Raw genomic sequence first — 19,864 nt, 5'->3', positions numbered from 1 at the left:
AAAGAGGGCACGCCCTGGCCATCCTTGACAGGAGAAATGGGGAATCTAAGGTTGATGTTTTGTTAATAGGACTCTGAATATTAATTTGGGTAAACTGCTGAAAAGTAAGCCAGCCCCTGCAATGCACTGACCGTTGTGCATAGCATATTCTGCTCTGCTGCGCTTATCCTGAGCTGGCTTCTGGAAAAGTGATATTGCCTGATGCAGTCCAGTTTTGGAAAGAGTTGCTGGAGTCCGCTTTACAAACTGTTACTGAAACAAAGAACAATACACAACCAAATGAAATGTGGTGCATCAGTTAAGTAGAGCAACATGATGAAAACAAATGAAACATCTGAAAAAAGTGAGTTGAACAATTACTTCCATTCTTCTTTTCTAAAAATCACTGTTACAGTGGAGTAGCATCTTGAATTGTTAAGTGCCCCTCAAATACAACATACAGGCAAAACAAGAACAGTCCTTCAATATTAAAAGCATTCCTGCTGTGTCACATCATGGCGCCTGCGTAAGCTAAATTCAAGACTTTTTATTGTCAAGAGGCACTACCATTACATTACATTTTAATATGGATCTTTGCCAACAATCATAAATAAAACACTCATAAACAATTCCTAAAGCCTGTGTGTTGGATGGTATTTCATTAAAAAAAGTTTGCCTCAATGTACTAGAATACCGTAGGCCATGGCTAGTTGGGACTTTCCCCTGCATATCCCTAGGTGTTTTGTCGGTTCCCAAGACGCTTTTTAGTTAATCTATGCCATGCCTACCAGAAGATCCTTCTTGCTAATGGCTGAAAAAAACACAGATAAAAGAGAAAATCAGTGCCATTTGCAAGAGATGTCTAAAGTGGGAAACCTGTAAAAGCTGTCAGGACAAAAACGTTGGAGAAGACAGAAAAAATTGTAAATGAGTTACAGAATGGTGACAAGAAAAAATTCTTGTCAACAATCTGGCGGTTAAATGAAAATTCTATTTGCTAAGTAACTTTAAAGATTAAATCTATAAGTGACAACATATTCAAATGCACTAGTCCCTGTTATGGAAATTCTGAGATTTTCATAAAACAGAAAATGTTGTTTGACACTTCATTCTCTTAAGTCTGATGCGTGGATGAAATAACTGGACAGCCTTTCTCAAATTTGGCAAGAAGCATGTGAAATAAAAGATTAATGTCTCTGTTTACTAGACCACTGTGGTGGTCATAGCAATAAACAGTTTTAAAAGGCTTTAATTTATAAAGTAACCCCGTTTTTTCTGCTCTCCTGTATTCTACTACTTCTATATTATCAGCAATTAGCAGCTCACCACATGTATTTGGAAGTGTAAGGCTGAATGACTTTTACAGAAAACTGCATTTAGTAACTCATTACAAGGCTGACATCACTGAAACAAAAGTTCAGTCATGTAGGGATGTGGCAGAGGTTATCGGGCAGCACATTACTAATATACTGCGGGAAAAGATTATGTCAACTGCCTGCTAGTGTCCTCATCCAGGATGCAATCTCCCCAGGGGATAAACATTCTTGGCAAGCACTGAAACCCAGAAATCTCCTCTGCAAAGCTGTTTGCAATTTGCAGCCAAAGCTATCCACAAACACTGAGACCCAAGACTACAGTCCTTGACAGCACACGGCTCCAGACATTTCCATGGGGGAAGTTTAATCTACAAAGATGTAGAAATATAAAACAAAGTTTTGCTCAATGTAACTGTTTGTCAGATCATGTGCCTCTAATTTGGTTTCCAGTGACATTATACAGCTGCAGCCAATGGATTCCAGCCAGGCCCAGCAGTCACTGAGGTTCTTTTTGGTTTAAATTTAGTATCGGAACATGTTTTGCCCATCATTAAAATGGAGAGTAATTGCTCAAAAGTGAACCATAGATGTTACAACTGCAAAGAACTTATTAGGTCACCTAGTCTCATCCTCAGAGCAACACAGGATTGAAAACACATTGCAAAAAATACTGAACAGAGCTTTGTCTGGTTTTGTTTTTTTTTTCCTATTTTTTTTTTATTTATTGTAATCATTAATCAGCATATTCAAATGTTTAAAAAACAACCACAAATGCCAGTGTAAACATGCTTCAGGTATACAAGTAATATAAAGTATTGCACATACAAAAATCCTATGTTCCATATCTCCTTATGGTGCTATTTCATCAGAGTAAGAGTTGTGCAGATGACGTGACTGTAATGAGCTAGATGATCTTATTTCACAAGCTACACACAACAATTCAGTATTTACAAAAGCTAGAAGCTCACTGTAGTTTTGGGAGGATGATTTTGCCTGGAATGTATGGGACACAGAGGTGGGCAAATATGGGACAGGCTTGCTTTGTGGTGGTATTTATCAGCTGATTAATCTACAAGGGGTCTTCTCGAACCCATTTGGGGGAAGGCATCTGTTAATGGTTTTCTGGGGTCCAGGAAGTGGTCAGGCCTCCCCATCCTCAGAAAACAGAGGTGAAGCACCTCTGTGTCTCCTTTTCTCATTAAATCTCATGGGCACACTGCATCTGATAAGCTAAAAACTCCATAAAGGTCGTCTTGCAAATTTGCCTTAGATATGAAGATGGAACACAACCTGCTTAGGTTTCCTAGCTCCTGCTTGGATTTCACAGGTCAGCCTGCATGCAAGAAATGGTAAAACTGTAAAATCTCCTCTCAGCCTGACAGAAGTGACAAAGTCTCATGGCTAGTCCTGTCCTGAAGTCTTAGGAAGCAGTTACCTAAAAGCAACCAAGCAACATCAGATGGATGAAGCCATTTGCCAGATAAGAAACTGAGATGGACTGGAAAGAAAAGGAGCTCAGGAGAAGGAAAGTGTGGTGTATATTTCAGAAAATGAACAATCCCCCCTAAAAGTTACACAATATAGCTAATACCACACTCACAGGCAGCACTGGAAGACTCAAGTTTTCAGGCACAAATTTGTGGAGATCAGAGCTTAGAGACCCTGCTGAGATAAGGATCACTTGCTAATAAGGGAGAAAGAACGAAGCCTCCCTTCTTCAGAATCCTCAATCCAGAAAAAAATAAAATCCTAAATGTATATTTTGACTCTTTACCTTCCTTCTTTTTGTTCATGCTTGGCTGGGCTGGCTGGCGCCCTATTTTTCTGCATAAATACAAATCCTGCCCACCTTCCCTGCACGACTTTGTTTAAGAAATAATTATATTCAGCCCTAAACTTTGCTGAAATCAACACTTTAAATACGCTGCCAGCTTGTAGTCTGTAAAGTAAAATAAAATAAAAAGGCAAAGATTTCTTTAGGTGAACAAAGTCTTAGGGTCTCTGACACAAATTAGACAGAAGATACAATGGCAGTAGCCATTCCATTTTCAAAGGCCATTTCAACAAAGTAACAGGGCAATGGCAAAGAAAATTTATCCTAGCCCAAAACCCCCAAGCCTTCTCGATATCACCAGCGTGGCTGCGATAATTTAAATCAGTGTTTCACAAATGACTGTATCCTGTGTCAGCCGTACAGGTGGCAGCCATCAGCAATGCTGTGAGAGAGTAACTCATCCCCTGCTCTGTACTGTGCATGGATTTAGTTATCTAGGTGTGACACTGCCTGCTCTGGGTTGAAAGAGATACAACATACACTTGTTTATCATGTCTTATCTTGTAAAATGTTGCACAATCTTCTGCTTTGCAAAACACCTTGTAGCCATGAAAGATGTGTTCTGCGTGTACAATGGGTTTACTTTTTTATTTACAGTTAAGGTAAGTACATGATTTTTATTTTTTCACTTTCTTCTCTCAAAATCTAAATTGATGATTATATCAGATACTTATCCTGAAAAGGTTGAAAAATAAATAATTGTGCCCCATCTATAAAGTTCTTTATAGACTACCTTTGTTTTTCAGAAGTACTTTCACAGTACTCACATATTGCTTGTCTCCCTGAGCCATAATTTCATAAAATTTCTTAGGGAGGTGTCAAAGGTATTCTGCATGATACAGTAGCATTCAGAAGTTTTGTCCTGGCCCATCTTCTAGACAATATAGCAATGCAGGTGTTCCTTGGGAGATTTGGGCTTGTTCTGGAAGCATCTCAGTATACCACACGTGCTCAAAAGCATCTGCTGAAATGTAGACTGACTGGAATATGGGATAAATGTTCCATTCAGTGGTGAATGTGTTTGTAAGGCAGTGATAAAGCTGCTTTCTTTGGCAAGGATGGCCATCATGTGGCAGGTTCTCAGAACATTGCATAGATCAGATTATGACACTATGTCACTTGCAGGTACAAAGGAAGACTTGTGGAAGGAATCCTTCATTTAATCCTCATCATGTGTCTAGTCTCATGCAGGATTCTGACTTGAACTGTCACTCTCTTCCTCTATGCATCAGTAGTCTTGTTATTTGTCAGTTGTTCTCTGTCAGCCATGTCATCTTGAGGAGGTCTAGCTCTGTCGAAGAAGCCACACTGCAGAAAACAATCAACAAAGGTGTCATGGTAAGACAACGACAGGAAGACTCAGCTGCAGCTTAATTCTTCACTCAGTGAACTTGAAAGGTCAGGTACAATCTATGGCAGGCTGATAGACTGTGAAGCTTTTTTGTTTCTATTCAAATTGTTCCTTATGAAAATTTAAAGTTTTAGGTGCAAGGCACTGCGTTCCAAAGTATAGCTTTAAAAATTTAAATAAAAATTGTCTTTGCAGGAGATGTAAAGTTGGTCTGAATGATGATACTGACAGACTCTGATGAGAAAACTGCTAATTTCAGTTTAGCAAGACATTCAGAAAAAAATATTTAGATTGACATATAGTAATAACAACAGAGGAGGAATATATGTTGGGAAGTGTGCACAGGACAGTGTTCTGACCTAGACTAAAGATCACTAAAGATAAGATTCCTCTCACCTAACTTTAACTGCCTAAAAGTTACCCCTTTGGTCAAAAGGTTGAAAGTAATGTAGGCTTCACAAGAGGTCAAAGGAGAGTACCACCAAAAGGTAATTCCTCTCATCGTCCCATAGCTTTTTGCTGTTGTTACTGACTAGGTGAATCTGGAACGTTAGGTTAGGCTGGACACCTAATTCATAACCCACAACCTCTAGGCAGCTAAAGGCAGATAAGCCTTATCCTAACTTAGGAAATTATTTACTTTTTTTTTTAATGGAAACTGAGAATATGGCCAAAAGCTACGTTGGCTGCCTGTAATATAGCAGTTTCCAGGAACTTTTGAAGGGAGTGTAACAACCAACACAGAAGTAGGAAACTTTCAAAACAGAAGATCTAACATGCTAATATAAAAGGAAATCTTCTAAAAATTAATTCTTAAAGCTGGGAGTGTTGTTACATGCTGACAAAAACTGGAAATTCCTGAAGTATTCAGAGAAAACAGAGTCACTTCTTTCTGAACCTAAACATCCTGAAAAAGAGGATCATAGGTCTTGGGAAACAGAGCCGAACTCTGTACGCCCATTTATAACCAGACTTTAATAATAAAGGAGGACTTTGAAAACAAGTTCCCTGCATAAAGGTCAGTGACACTAGCATGTCAGAAATGCCAAAACAAAAAAGACACATGTGTATTGTTGCTTTTCCTCCAAACTGTTAAAGAACACAAAATTCCAGCCACCCTTTTTCATCTGTTAGTATCTTCCAGTACCTTTCAGGCTTTTTTTAAGGCAACAGTAACAGTAATAATGCAACATACCTTCCATAAAGCTAGGGTCAACATAGCTAGTACCAGTAGTCCAAGAAGTATTGCCAGTATTATAACCCATAAAGGGATTACAAAGGAGACATTTGGAGTGGACCAAATGACAGATGTTCTGATCTGAAATGAAAATAATACATTAAATAAACAAAATTAAACGAGTAAAGCAAATCTCACAGTAGAATACAGAGGTTATAAGCATTCACTTCAATAGCATTTTGCAGATTAGAAATACATTGCTTGGAATTCTCCCATGCTGGTTTCATTTAATGTAGGTTCCTTTCCGCTTGTTCATGATAATTACTAGAAATGGGATTTGCACATATACAAAAGTTTTGTCATATCGGGACATACAAATCATTTTCACTTAATACCGAGTAGCAAAAAATACCCTTCTGTGCAGATGCTTCAAGAAGATTCAAGGACCAAAGTTCTCCTGACACATGTGCTGGTACAGCCTAGGCCAGTATAACTGACCTACGTCATATTACCCTGAAACAATGGTTGACTTAATCCCAAACTCTTAATTTAAACCACAATAGATATCAGCTACATTAGCCTTATTTTAATTTCTGCTGACACACGAGTATACATTTTTTCCTATGACTTGTGTTTCAGCTAAGCAGTCCAAAAATGAAACTCAGGCAAAGTGCATTGTCCTTGTGATGAAGCCTAACGTGCAGCGTGATGTTACACTCCTTAAAAGAAGCCAAGCACACGGACAATTACCTAAATGGGAAATAAGCATGAAATGCTCTCTCTCATTGTTTGAGGCTCTAGAAAGCAGCAGGTGTGTATAACGAGTTATCAAATGCTTTAATTGACTTGGCAAACTTCTCTCTTTAGACGTTCATCTTGACAAAGACTAATAATAACCCTTCCGTATTTCTCCTTCTGGGGCCATCCACGTAAGTAACCTCCTCCTCAATCTCCCTTCCATACCTTGTACCAAATCTAATCTACACTCTCAGACTCCACTTGGAAGGCTCCCTGTCAGTCTCATTGAATATTTGCTCTTTCCCTGCTGCTCCCAAGTGGGAAGGAATGAGTTTGAGCTTTCCTTAGCTCCTCAGCCACAATTCTGTCCCTTCAGTTTTAGTTTATTTTGACAAACTTTCCTCTTTATTGTTAGCCTAGGAAGTTATTTCTCTCTCGGGTTTTCTGCTGGACCTCTCTCATTTACTACTAGTCTCCCTAAACAGCATGTGACAGATGGAAGTTATTTTCTTCATGATGATGAAATCAGTTTGCAAAGCAAACTGGTTACACAAACTCTCAAATGATCTTCCTCTTCAGTGCTCGAGGTACAGTTGGGAAATCTGCTCTTCTTAATAAGTTTCTTGACTATTGCCCAGTCCCTGATCTGCACTCATTGCATATCCTCTTTTTACTTCTTTTTTTGCTATTAACTCACCTGGAATTTAGCACAATGCTAATTTGTTCATTCATGGAACAGCATCCTAACTTTGAAGACTGGACACAACTCTCTAGTCCAGTTCAAAATTAATTCAATTTCTGTGTCTCTCACTTTTCTCCTTGAAGATGGCAAATTTCAGCCTTTCTGCAACATCTAGACCTTTCCTCTCACATGCTTTCTTATAATCAGCATACTTTCCTAGATTTTTCACTCTCCAAGCACCAGCAGATCTGTCTCCCAGCTACTGTCATGGTTAACTGGAAGACACTTTGGAATAGTCCTTGTCACTTACTTCATCTGTGCAGCCAACCGTCCCCTACTCTGACACAGCATTTAGAAAGACAGCGGTCTGGTGAGGTCTCCTGGTGCATGTATTTTTTATAATATCCCTCACTGTTATGGGACACAGATCATAGTTGAAATTAGGGACAAACTTTCTATGTGGGATACCACTTGCCTTCTGCCAAAGCTTACACTGACAGTTACACAGGAAATTCCGGGACACTGCCCAGTGCTTCTGGGGTTAGCACTTTAACATTGACCTGTACCCTGAAGATTAAGTGCTTGCAGTGCTGCCCATACCATCATTGATCTAACAAATGCATTCAGCTAATATACTTCTCTTTTGCAGCTGTAAATAGTTATTACTCTAAAAGCCTTCAAAAAGATAGGATATACAAAGAATAAACATGTTAGCCAATTAAAGCAAGAAAAGATTATTTCAAGGCAAACAGAATTAGTAAAAACCCCCATGAAATCCTGCCCCTGAGTCCCAACAGGTATCTCGCTGGTGTGATCAAGTGATCAACTATGCCACTGCAGGGACACAGTTCCCTTCCCCAGCCTCCTCTTTGGATTGCTTCTTAACCACTGCAGAACTTTATAGGCTCTCTGTATCATTAGATTCAGCGAGAGCAATGCTCATTTAGTAAGGACAAAATGTTTTTTGAACAGCTGTCGTTGTGTCTCAGAGTGGTACTGTATCTGGCATTAAAATGCAAGGGCAGAGAAAACGAGATGAAAGTCATCTGAACTGTCTGCAAAGAAAAGCCAGTTAAGGAAAAAGATGTATGCAAGTAAAAGGCTTATCTGACCAGGGAAATCAGACCGGATGCAGACATGATGGGCTGCACAAAGCCTGTAGCAAGCAATGAGCTCAGCTGTCCAAGAGGGAATCATCTCCCTTCTACCGCTTGAAAATCTTCATGAATGCTGCCCTGAGGCAAGCCTTGAAGACCTGATCACATATAGCACAAGAGTTGGGGAGTGCAAAAATTCAATGGGCCCCAAGACAGCAAAAACCGAGATTGATTAAAAAGCCCCAACTCATCCACACTGTGCACTTCCTCTGCTGGCAAAGGCTCTGTTACCACAAGCAAGAGGTTATAATTTTTTAAATTATTACTTTAAAAGAACCTGAAACTGTCAACATACAGTGGATATACCTTACTTGCTTAAGGTCTGAGCTTCACTACAGTTTCTGTTCTAACACTATCCCTTGTCTGAGCATGTTGCTGTGGAGTTGAAGCAGTAAAGTGATAGACCACTTACCACAATCATCTTAACAAATATTTGTAAACAACAGCAAAACGAAAATCCAAGCAGGGTTTTATGTCTTCTTGAGTTTGCCAAAATGACTGACTCCATTTTACAGTTAAGATCAGACCCAAGGAAAGACCCATTTGCTGGCAAAATTAAATTTAGTAATTTCTGGTATTGATAGCTTGAGCCAAATTCCTAGGTGGCATAATGTGACTGAGATAAATGCAACAGGAAGTGGAGTCAGCATCACTGCTCTGGGCCAGACAGTACAACATCAGCAATCCAGAACAAAAAGACTCTGGCAAGCTATGGATGGGTTGGCAGAGGGACAGTCTACCAAAATTGTACATCCTGAATATGGAAATTATCAGAGTGGGCAGGTCTTCTGTAGGAAGGATTTTTTGATTACAGATTTTTTAAGATAGTATTTGACTGAACCACAGCTGTCTCCTTGGGCACCAAGTCCACCTTCATCCAATCTAAGATAATGATTTCAGCAACGTAGGTGCTCTCTGATGGGTGAGCTAAGCTGCTCCTTGGTGTTGCCTAGGATCTGAATAGCTCATAGGGCTGCCTACAGATTGCACAGGAGCACAGCAACTAGACTCTTAACTAATGTGCTTCAGTTCACTGTTCAAAATTAGGTAGGGTCAAACCAGACCTCAAAGCATGTTTGAGATCCTGTTGAAATTAGTGGAAACAGTCGATTTAATTAGGGATGGTGGATTTCATTAGGCTTTTGATGAAGCTGATAATACTGTATGCAACTACAAGTAGCTATATAGCCATTCCATGTCTTCTTTTATGCAGCACTTCCTAGATGTTTGCTGCATTTGTGTGTTGCATTTTCTCTCCTCTTAGGCTTTGAAAACAATACAGCAACCTTGTTCTTGTGATATCTATAGAGTACCTATCAGCAAGGATCCAGATATGGACATCTGGGTCTTCCTGAGGACAAACTGTAATCAATTACGAGTGGTGTAGCAGTGCTCAGCCTTGCTTGCACTGCGTGAGTTCATAATCCTCTGTCCCTTCTTCCTTATGTTGTTCTGCCTTTACAGACAGTAGAGTGCAATTTACAGTGTAATTTCAGTAGCTCAGCTGAAGCCTGAAATATGTTGAAATATAAACAAGAAACTGTAATCTTACCGAAGTGCAGAGCATCATGTTTATAATCATTAGATTATCAGCAATGAGTAAAACAGACAGCAGAAATTAGGTCTATCCTGTATCAAGCAGAAAGCTGCTGCAAAACTGCCGCATCTCTCTTCTCTTGTAGGAGTGAGGCCAATGGCTAAATGAAATATTTGCCTGCTAAAATCTTAAAACAACCTTGTCACACCCACACCCTTTTCCCATGAATCCTTATTTGTCTTAGGTTTTTGGAAGCAAGGGAAGGGTTGTGCTAAGTCCTTGAGATTTATTTCATGAGCAGAGGATTATATGTAGTTGTCAGCCTCGCTCCTGCCAGTGTGCATTACCAGTAGAATATAACACCCCTGGGCTGCCTCCTTTTATACTCTAAACAAAGACTTGCAGGTCTACTAATGCAATTCCTGCTGAACAGTTTGACACTGCAAGTCTTGAACACCCACAGAGCTGAGACAGAAGCTGGAGGGGAAGAAAGAAACAAAGCATCCCTTCAGTTTTGCCTGCCTTATTTCACCATTTCCACGGAAGACTGTCCCTCTTCCACCCCATGCTGTCCACAACAGTTTTACATATGATTTTGATTTAAGACAAGTTTGCATTATTCAGCTTGGATTTCTGTTCTTCTCCATGTGGTAGGTTTAGTACTGCAAGATCAGAGCCAGGGAACATTTTTAGGAGGGATTTATCTGTTTTCATCTAAGGTGGCCAATATGAAGAAGTGGAATTTTTACACAAGTGTTGCATGTTGGCACTCTAGATGCATGTTGGCTTTCCTCTCCATTCAGGGCTAGAAGACTTTCTTATACTGAACACTGAAAACAGCAGTTGCTTCTCTGTCAGGCTGGTGAAAAGAACACCTCAGACTTGAGAGAAGCTGTCTGACTTTTGGCCTTTCACACCGCTGAATGTCTCATACCCTTCGTATGCAAAGGGGTGACAAGGAATGCCATCTCACTCAAGCACCAAGATGAGGTTGAAGCCAACATGACAGTTACAGACAGAGCCATTGTTTACTGTTGGAAAATCCAAGCTCATTTTAGCACTGACACTGTCTGATATTCTTAAATTCAGGATCACTGTTGTGGTTCCATGAAAGTCACCTGTCGCTCATCAAAGTAATTCTATAGGGAGGATTTTATTTTCCATTTTTTTAATGTGCCATAGTTAGACATATTTTCTTAAGAAAAAATAAAAATAAAAAAAAAAATAGGGGTTTTGCCACTGATTTTTGTACAGTTTGGATTTTGCTCCTGATTTTGGTGCTACTCAATGTAGCTTCAAAACTGTCTTTGATTCCACTGGAAGGTAGCACAATGCAGTGAAAAGAATGCATGGTAAGCTGCCGGATCATTAGCAGGCCCTTGTGGATAGATGGGAATTAGGTTTTATTGGTGCCAACATCCAGCATCAATGGTCAGAATGAAGTGCCTGCTAGGGAGATTATTACAAAGCTATTTTTTCCCTTTTGCCCTTTAAAAGACACATTTAAAAAAATAAAATTAACTTCTCCATTGTTTAATCTGCTACTTTAAGAAACAGTAGCTATATTAACTATTACTCTAATGCTACCCCTTTTACTGCCCATGATGACCTTCCTCTAATCTTCACTCGTTTTGCTTACAGAAACTGAGAAATAGGAACTCTTTAGGACTCCTACATGTTCCCATCCAACCTTTGCAGCATGATGTTCCCCTATGTTCTGAAAAAATGCTCAAAATGGAATATAAAATCTCTCTTGAGCTTGGAGTCATAATTAATATTGACATTTATGTTTGCACTTTGCAAATGTTTGTGCAAATATATTTCATAAGGAATATAAGCACTTCTAAAATGAAAGTACTCATCACCATGTAATAGCTAAAAAAGTTAAAAGCCTTAGACTGAAATCAATTTTACTCACTGTAGGACACTGTTCAAACAGTTTATACTAAAGGCATCCCCTCTGAAGATCCCATCAAGCATTTAAGAAAAGCAATCATATTTTATTAAACTCCAAAACTGACTCAAGAATTATAAATTAAAATGGAACAAATTACTGCTGATTCTAACTCTATACTTTTTATAATAAAAAGTATTATTTCACCTTGCACATGAAATTCACCAGGTAGGATAGTATTATTTATAATAATAATACTACCTCTATGAAAAAATTACAATTTTCTCTTCAATGATATAGCTCTTAGCAAGGGAATCCAACCAGTTGTACATCATCAGTTGTAATTCCAAGCCTATCAAAATCAATAGAAATACTTTTACTGATTTCAGTGGATTTTGGTTTAAGCCCCACTAGTTCCAAGCTAATTTCCTGTTTGATGCCATTTTCACTAAAATGTTTTATTATAAAAGATTTAGATTTTCTTACATTTACACGAACTTCCACACATCTATGTAATAATGACCCTCTGTTCAAGATATAGACCTATATTCCATGATGATGGAAATAAAGACCTCAGTGCTGCAAATACATAAGCACATACATACGTGACTGTGTAGGTTATCGGTGTGTACGGGATTTATACCATTGAAATTAAATATACATATCAGCCTGCAAAACTGGAACCCAGTGCTGTGTGAGTTAAATGAAGGACATCTATTCTTTTAGAATATAGTCTCTTCACTATATAGACTGTAAGGTGTTAGCTTATTATTAAATATATACTTTTAACAATTAATTTTAAAATATTAAAATCTTTATTCCACTTCCACCCTTGCATTGTCTGAAAGAAAACCATAAACTTCCAAATAAATCTTTGAAAACTTTTAAAACACAACCAGTAATCTTTTTCAGAAGGAGCAAAAATACTAAGCATTGCCCAACTTCAAGCAAATATTTCTTATTGCAAGTGGAACATCAAAAGAGCTTGTGCATATAACACATCAAGCTGTAGAGCTGGCAAGCATCCACTGTCATGTCCAGATATGAAACGACATAAAAGCGCCATCATTTTTCAACAGTTTACAGTTGCCATTACAGGCATTTTGCTGTAAATCATCTGCAGCAAATAACAAGCATTATACTGGCTGGAGTAAGAGAATAAAATGCTTATCTGATCATTTGGTAGATCATCTGACACTTGTTGAGAACAGCAGGCTATCACCTGGGATAAAGCACTTCAGTCCAGATGAAGGCACCACTCTCAACAGAGTTCTGCACAACATGTGTTTCTGGTATGGAACACATGCTGCAAGAAAATAAAAAGAGCCTGAGTATATCTGTCAGCTTGGAGCCTTTGAACCTTTCTGGATGAGTACTGCATTAAGCATCAAATCTCTCTGGTGAAATCATGCTTCCCCTGATGTTAGAGGTTGGAGTCACTGAGCATATAGGACCAAGGTTACCTTGTGTCTACTCAGAGCAAGTTTCAATCAACCACTGAACCTGTGCTTGTTCAAAACAAAACTTTATAGTCTGTATCCTCTAAAATATATTCCGTGTAAAGGGTTTTATTATCTTGGTTTTCCATATAAGAAAATATTCTGTTCCCTACTACTAGATCTCAACAGACTGATACGATGTATTTGCACCAGGATTTAACGGGGAAAGTTTCTGCTGAGCTTACCTTTTTAAAGAACTGGAAATTATAATCTTTATAAAGATGAGAACAATAAGTCTTCAAATTTCATATTACTCTTATACTAGAATCAAGTTTTGCACTCATATTTTACTTTATTTCCATCAGTAATGACAAAAGAGTGAATTTTAACTATGGTATTAGACATCATAAGAAACAAATTCCTTTAAATCGTTCCCCAAATTCAATGCTTTGGCACCAGCAAACGATTAAATCAAATTAGGCCTTCAAGATTAATTTTTCATATAAGTATCCAGGGCCATAGAAATCTCGCTCTGCAAATAAGGTAAGTACTTTAGTATATATCTATCACATCTGTAGGGATTACCAGGTAATTTCATATCTTGCACCTGATGTGCTGTAGGGTGGAAACCCTAGAGAGGCATGCAGACCCTTCTGAAAATCAGGGTATCAAAGAAGCTTAATACAGGTACGAGAGAAGTTGCCATAGATAGTCCATACAGTTGTGTGAGAGAACTGCTGACTGGGAGAAGAGTGAGATCTCTAAACCTGACAAAAACAAGATTTTGGATTTTGCACAAAAATTTCCTCAGACATATTTTACCCCAAACAAAGTAATTAGACGCTTTCACAGCTATGTTGGTTTTGTCTGGGTGAAAAATCCATCCTGAGTGTAACAGAGCAGTCTGCACATTAATGCAGCAAGAAATTATTTAAAAATGGAATTAGTATCATATATCAGCAACTTCCACAGAAAGCAATAAAGGTATTTCCTTTAGGTATTATTTCAGGAACTTACACTAGAAACACAGAAAAGACTGATCTCAGTATTTTGATATATAAGAACTTTCACAGCTGTGATCCGAATGACCAAATACATGTGCTTCACACAAAGATGTAATTTTCAGTTACTTACTGCTATGCTTCCCTCAGGGAGCTTTGCCGGTTGCACTTTATATGGCATGCTCTTAACTTCGAAGGACACATTGGAGGAAAGAGTATAGAAATCATTCTTTCTCTAAAATTACATAAAAGAAATTATTAAAAACCATGTTTGTTCTTAAAGGCATTATGAGAAATAAGCAGAGAAAAAAAACAGAGCAATGATTTCCTAAGGCAAAGATGGTTTCTTCTGGCAAAGGATATAGCAATCCTGGGACCTGTACGTATCCCCAAGACAGACACATAATACAGCATGAAGCTGAAATACAAAGACTGCATGTTCAAAGGTGGGAGAAGGGTTAGATGTGCAGAAAGATGCATACGTTTTTTTCTTATATTTCTCTCTGAAATAGGAGACTGGTGCATTTGAAGCATGGGGGAGGTTTATGGGGTGTCTATGTTTTAAAACCTTGGCTCTGCTCACAAAGCCCAACAACAGACACAGGTATCTTGAGGAGATTTCGTGGCCTACACTGAAATGAGGCTGGTAGAGCTCCAAGCTGGTAGAGCTCCAGGCTGGTAGAGCTCCAGGCTGGTTAGTGCTTTCACCTCATTTGGAAGCCAGGTAGGCACTGACACACTACATCTTACCAGTTGTGTGTCTCATTGTGCTGTTCCGACCTTGACAATAACCTCCTGCTTTGTTAAGTGCTGGAAAAATATCTGCCTAAATCTGTTATAAACTGGCATAAGCCCTGACATGTGAAAGCACATGTCCCTTCAAAGAATCTTAATGGTTGGAACATTTACTACAATAGATACAAGTGTTTTCCACACACATACTTTGAATTCTGTTGACCTCTTGGCATCATCGCTATCTCACTGGAGTTGGTTTTGAAGGCTAAGTACATCAAGTATCAAGTAAATCCTTTAGTTCACTTTGGATTTGGATTTCATTGACTGTTATTTTGTTACAGACAGAAGATCCTGCACTCGAGCTATGGCGTCTTTTTCCTTGTTTTTATCCCAAGGAAGGATGGCTGAGTGATTACCATGCTCTTCTGGAAGTCAACAAACCTGTTTCTAATTCCATCTCTGCAACTGATTTTTTGGGTGACACTACATGCAACTTACCTTGTATATCCCATCCCATGTAAAGTTGGGGTAATGATATGGATCTCCTTTGAAAGTGCTTTGATATGCTCTGAAAAGCATTAGATAGTTAAGTGCTAATATGTCCACTGGAATCCAGAGGTCCAGGAGTTATGACTGTCATTATACCCTTTTACATTAGACTCCCTGAGGTAAACCATTTTAATCTTTTGTATTAAAATATTTTTGAAGGTCTTCATCATTTTTGCTACCTGTCTCAATCCGTTTTGAAATACGATGATCAGAATTCATCACAGTATTTGACTACTGGCTTACTGAAAGACAGAGCCTTGTGAGTAAAGCAGTCTTTCATTTTGGCCCCAGCTGCTTACAGTCCAGCGTATTAGGAAAGTCACTGTCACTTCTTAAATCCCCTTCTACAAAACTCTTTCTCATTCCTTCTGCTTCTGGAAGATTTAGGAGTTCTGTTCCATTGACAAGACTTGGTTCCTATGTAATTACTCAACAACTTTTCCTTTCTGCTAGGTGGTGGTTTTCTCTGGAATTTACTGTTGCATCTAAGACATAAACCCTCTCTAAAAAATGCTTCTCCCCCTTTAGCTGGTTTGTGGAGCAAAGACTGAGGTAAGAAGATCCCATGATCATTTGGGCTACTGTTTCTTTCCTTCACTGATGGAGGAAGGTTTGTTAGTGAGCATGACCTGAAATAAGCGTAACCTAAACCTGGGAGCCAGCATGGATGTAGTTGGTTGACCATGGCCCGACTAAAGTTTCCACAGAACTGCTGAGGTTGGGAGGCACCTCTGGAGGTCATCGACTCTGACCACATGCTCAGAGCAGGGTCAATTAAAGCAGTATGCTGAGGGCCATGTCCAGCTGGGTTTTGAATAGCTCCAAGAATGGAGACTCCACAAACTCTAGGCGCAACCTATTGCAGTGTTTGAATATCCTCACAGTAAAAAGTATTTTCTTAAGTTTAAATGGAATTTTCTGTGTTTCAATTTGTGCTTCTTCCCTCCTGTCTTGTTACTGGATATTATTGAGAAGAGCCTGGCTGTGTCTTCTTTACTCCCTCCTACCAGATGTTTATACGCATTGATAAGACCCCTCCTGAGCCTTCTCTTCTACAGACTGAACAGTCCCAGCTCTCTCAGCCTCTCTTTGCATATCATATGCTCCAAGCCCTTAATCATCATTGTGGCGCTTGGCTGGACTTGCTCCAGTATGTCTGTGTCTCACTTGTCCCAGGGAGACCAGGACTGGACACAGCACTGCAGATCTGTCTCACCAGTTCTAAGTAGAGGGGAAGAGTCACCTTGACCTGCTGGCAACACTTTTCCTAATGCAGTCCAAGAGGCTGTTGGCTTTCTTTGCTCAAAGGTTAACACAGTAGGCTCACGTTCAACTTGGCGTCCTTTGCTAGAATACTGCCTACCAGCTGGTTGGCCCCCAGCCTGTACTGGTGCATAGGGTTATTCCTCCTGTGGTACATGACTTTGCAGTTCCTTTTGTCACACTTAATGAAATTCCTGCCAACTAACTTTTCCAGCCTATCGAGGTCCCTCTGAAGGACAGTATAACCATCTGGTGTAACAAACACTCCTTCCACTTTTCTGTCATCTGCAAACTTGCTGAGAGTGTACTCTGTCCCATTATACAAGCCATTAATGATGTTAAACAATTTTGGCCCCAGTATTGACCCTGGGGTACACCATTAGTGACGGACCTCCAGCTGGACTTCATGCTGCTGATCACAACATTTTAAGCCTGGCAGTTCAGTCCGTTTTGAATCCACCTCTCTGTCCACCTATCTTCATTCATTTTGACAGTGTCAAAACCTTGCTAAAGTCAAGACAAAAAACGTCTGCTCTCCTCTTTTCCACCAAGAGGAACCTCATTTATCTCATCACGGAAGGATCAGGTTGGTCAAGCATGATTTCCCCTTTGTAAATCCACACCATCAACTCCCAATCACCTTCTTGCCCTTCAGATATTTGCAAATAGCTTCCAGATTCTTTTTCTCCATCACCTTCTCAGTGATTGAAATGAGGCTGACTGGCCTGTAGTTCTCTGGATCCTCCTTCTTGAAGACAGGTGTGACATTTGCTTTCTTCCAGTCCTCAGGAACTTCCCCCAATCACCATGACCTTTCAAAGATGATTAAGTAGTCTCACATTGACATTGGCCAGCTCCCTCAGCACGTGTAGGTGTATCCCATCAGGTCGCTTGGACTTTTGTATGTCCAATTTGTTTAAATGTTCCCCTAACCTGATATTCCTCCACTGAAGGTAAATGTTCATTACAGCAGGTTTTCTCTCTGGTTGCAGAGGCTTCATATGACTGTATGAAGATTTTACCAGTGAAGACCAAAGTGAAGGAGGCATTAACTTGGCCTTTTCTGTGTCCCATTCAGTGGAACACCTGTATTTTTCTTGGCCTTCCTTTTGCTGCTCATATACTTATAGAAGCTTCCGTGATGCCCTTTTAAGTCTCTTGCTAGGCTTAGCTTCTGGTCGGCTTTTACTTTCCTAACTCTGTCCCTGTATGCTTAGACAGCGTCTCTATTTTCCCCACCTAGTCCCTACCCTGGGTCAACTGACTCTGCTTCTACTCATTTATGTTTCCTTTCTAGGTTTGAGTTTTACCACCAGCAACTTATTCACCCTTGAAGGCCTCCTGCTACCTTTTCTTGACTTCCTACATGTCAGGATGGACTGTTCTTGAGCTTAAAGGAGGTGATCCTGCAGAATCAACTAATTCTCCTAGACCCCTCTTTTCTCCAGGATCGTCTCCTATGGGGTTCTTCTAAGTGGATCCCTGAAAAGGCTGAAGCCTGCTCTCCTGAGGTCCAGGGTTGTAGTTCTGGTATTTGCCTTGTCCATTCTGTCTTCTTTTTAAACAACTAGTTTTCTCTTCAGATATGTGAGTGTTTACTGGTGACATGAAACCAGCACATTTATTGCCTTCTAGAACTCATTTGGCTATGTCATGTTGTTGTTCTTTTAAAATATTGATAGCAGCCAAATATTTATTATCAGAACATTTAACCTCTCCTTGTGTATTATATTAGAAATGAGCAATATGAAGCAAACTGCTTCATGTGACTACATAGGGATAGTAAAATCAGCTCCTTAACATAGATTCCATCTAATGACCCTTTTCTATTAGTGGTGTTTGAAATGAAAAATTAGACTGATTTAATATTAGACTTGGCAAATAAGTATTTTTATACACTTTCATGGTGCTAAACACCTATGAGATGGTCTTCAGAAAAATAGTTTTTCCTTATCACACTGATTATTTTCCATTTTCAGACTCTAGCCATTTTCATCTTTTATTCTACTGCACTAGACTTTTCACATACAGTCCGAGCGTGTTTCTGTAGTTGTGCAATGATTTGCATCCAGGAAAAGTCTGAAAAAAGTTGTATGTTTTCAGTTCTAAGCAACTCATATTAAAAAGAATTCTCGATATGTTTTATATAATTTATAAAAGCAATACGTAATGGAGAGGGCAGGGTATATTGTATTATTAAAGAAGTAGACATTAGACACACAGCCTGATCGGCTAAGGTGCAGTAAAGGCATTAACTCTCTTGAAACATCATATAAAGGAAATGCAGCAGTCACAGAAAAAGAAATCCTTTCACCTACTATACATGGCTTATTTAATTTTCAGCTTATATGAGCAGTAAGAACACCAGGAGAGGGTATTTCCTGTGGATTAATGCTTGGCTGGGGTTAATAACCTTGGGTTGTGCCCACAGCTGTCAACTCTCCCTGACCCTTCCTTAGGCTCCTGGAAATGCTGCACATCTCTATTGCTTTACAGGAATGGAGAATATAAAAGACTAGAGAGTATTTCCCTGCATTCACAGAATGATGTGTTTGTGGCAAAGGGCTTTAAAATAATTACTATGGTCAGCATCAGTTGCAAACAGGATTTTTACTTGTACCAACACCTTGGAGATACAGGCAGCTGTCTCTCTTACAGCTTTGTTTATAATTCTCAAGTCATTTGTGAGAAATAGCATTTCTCTACCATATAATTTTTTAAATAGCATATGGTTAAATGTTCAGTGTTTACTGGAAGCAGCAGGACCTGTGGTTTGCAATTCAAGCTGAGGACTTCATTATGGCTCAGAGGAGGGGGAAGAAGGAATCTGGTATTTGTGAATGTCATGCCTAATGACCAACAGTAGGGAGCCTAGCCCTTGCTACATTGGCCTTTTGAGGTTTCCCTTATGGTAGAACAAGCAGACCCTGCTCTCGTGCACTTTGCTGAGACAGCAGTTTGCCAGTATTCTGGTAAGTAGGCAGAACATGGCCATCCCCTGTGTTGCTTGGGTGGTAGATCCCTGCTGGTGTGCTTATTAAGGGTTCTCTTTCTCTCTCTCTCTCTCTCTCTCTCTCTCTCTCCACTTTTGTTTTACAAAGAGATTTTTGAACTGAAGCCTTTGTCTTCTTTAACAATTGCAAAACACAGAACCATCCAGAAATGAAGGAAAGCCTTCCCAATAAATATTCAGTGCAGTGTTTCCCTAAGTA

General features: G+C 39.4%; 1 protein-coding gene across 3 annotated transcripts in view; it reads right to left on the bottom strand.

Moving 5' to 3' along the window:
* Window positions 1–2,021: 2,021 nt before the first annotated feature.
* Window positions 2,022–19,864, bottom strand: part of ITGA8 (integrin subunit alpha 8) — a 125,706-nt gene continuing 107,863 nt past the window's right edge. For 2 of the 3 annotated variants that reach the window (XM_075082740.1, XM_075082738.1), the window contains 3 exons: window positions 14,239–14,340; window positions 5,676–5,798; window positions 2,022–4,437 (listed from right to left, as the gene is read on the bottom strand). In XM_075082740.1, the coding sequence (XP_074938841.1) occupies window positions 4,351–4,437; window positions 5,676–5,798; window positions 14,239–14,340 (312 nt within the window). In that variant the 3' untranslated portion in view covers window positions 2,022–4,350. The remainder of the gene's footprint in view (window positions 4,438–5,675; window positions 5,799–14,238; window positions 14,341–19,864) is intronic. The other variant, XM_075082739.1, reaches the window with a different exon arrangement.

The sequence above is a fragment of the Phalacrocorax aristotelis genome, chromosome 2, assembly GCF_949628215.1.
Source record: "Phalacrocorax aristotelis chromosome 2, bGulAri2.1, whole genome shotgun sequence".
In the NCBI taxonomy this organism is placed as follows: Eukaryota; Metazoa; Chordata; class Aves; order Suliformes; family Phalacrocoracidae; genus Phalacrocorax; species Phalacrocorax aristotelis.
This window is presented reverse-complemented; position numbering and strand designations above follow the sequence as displayed.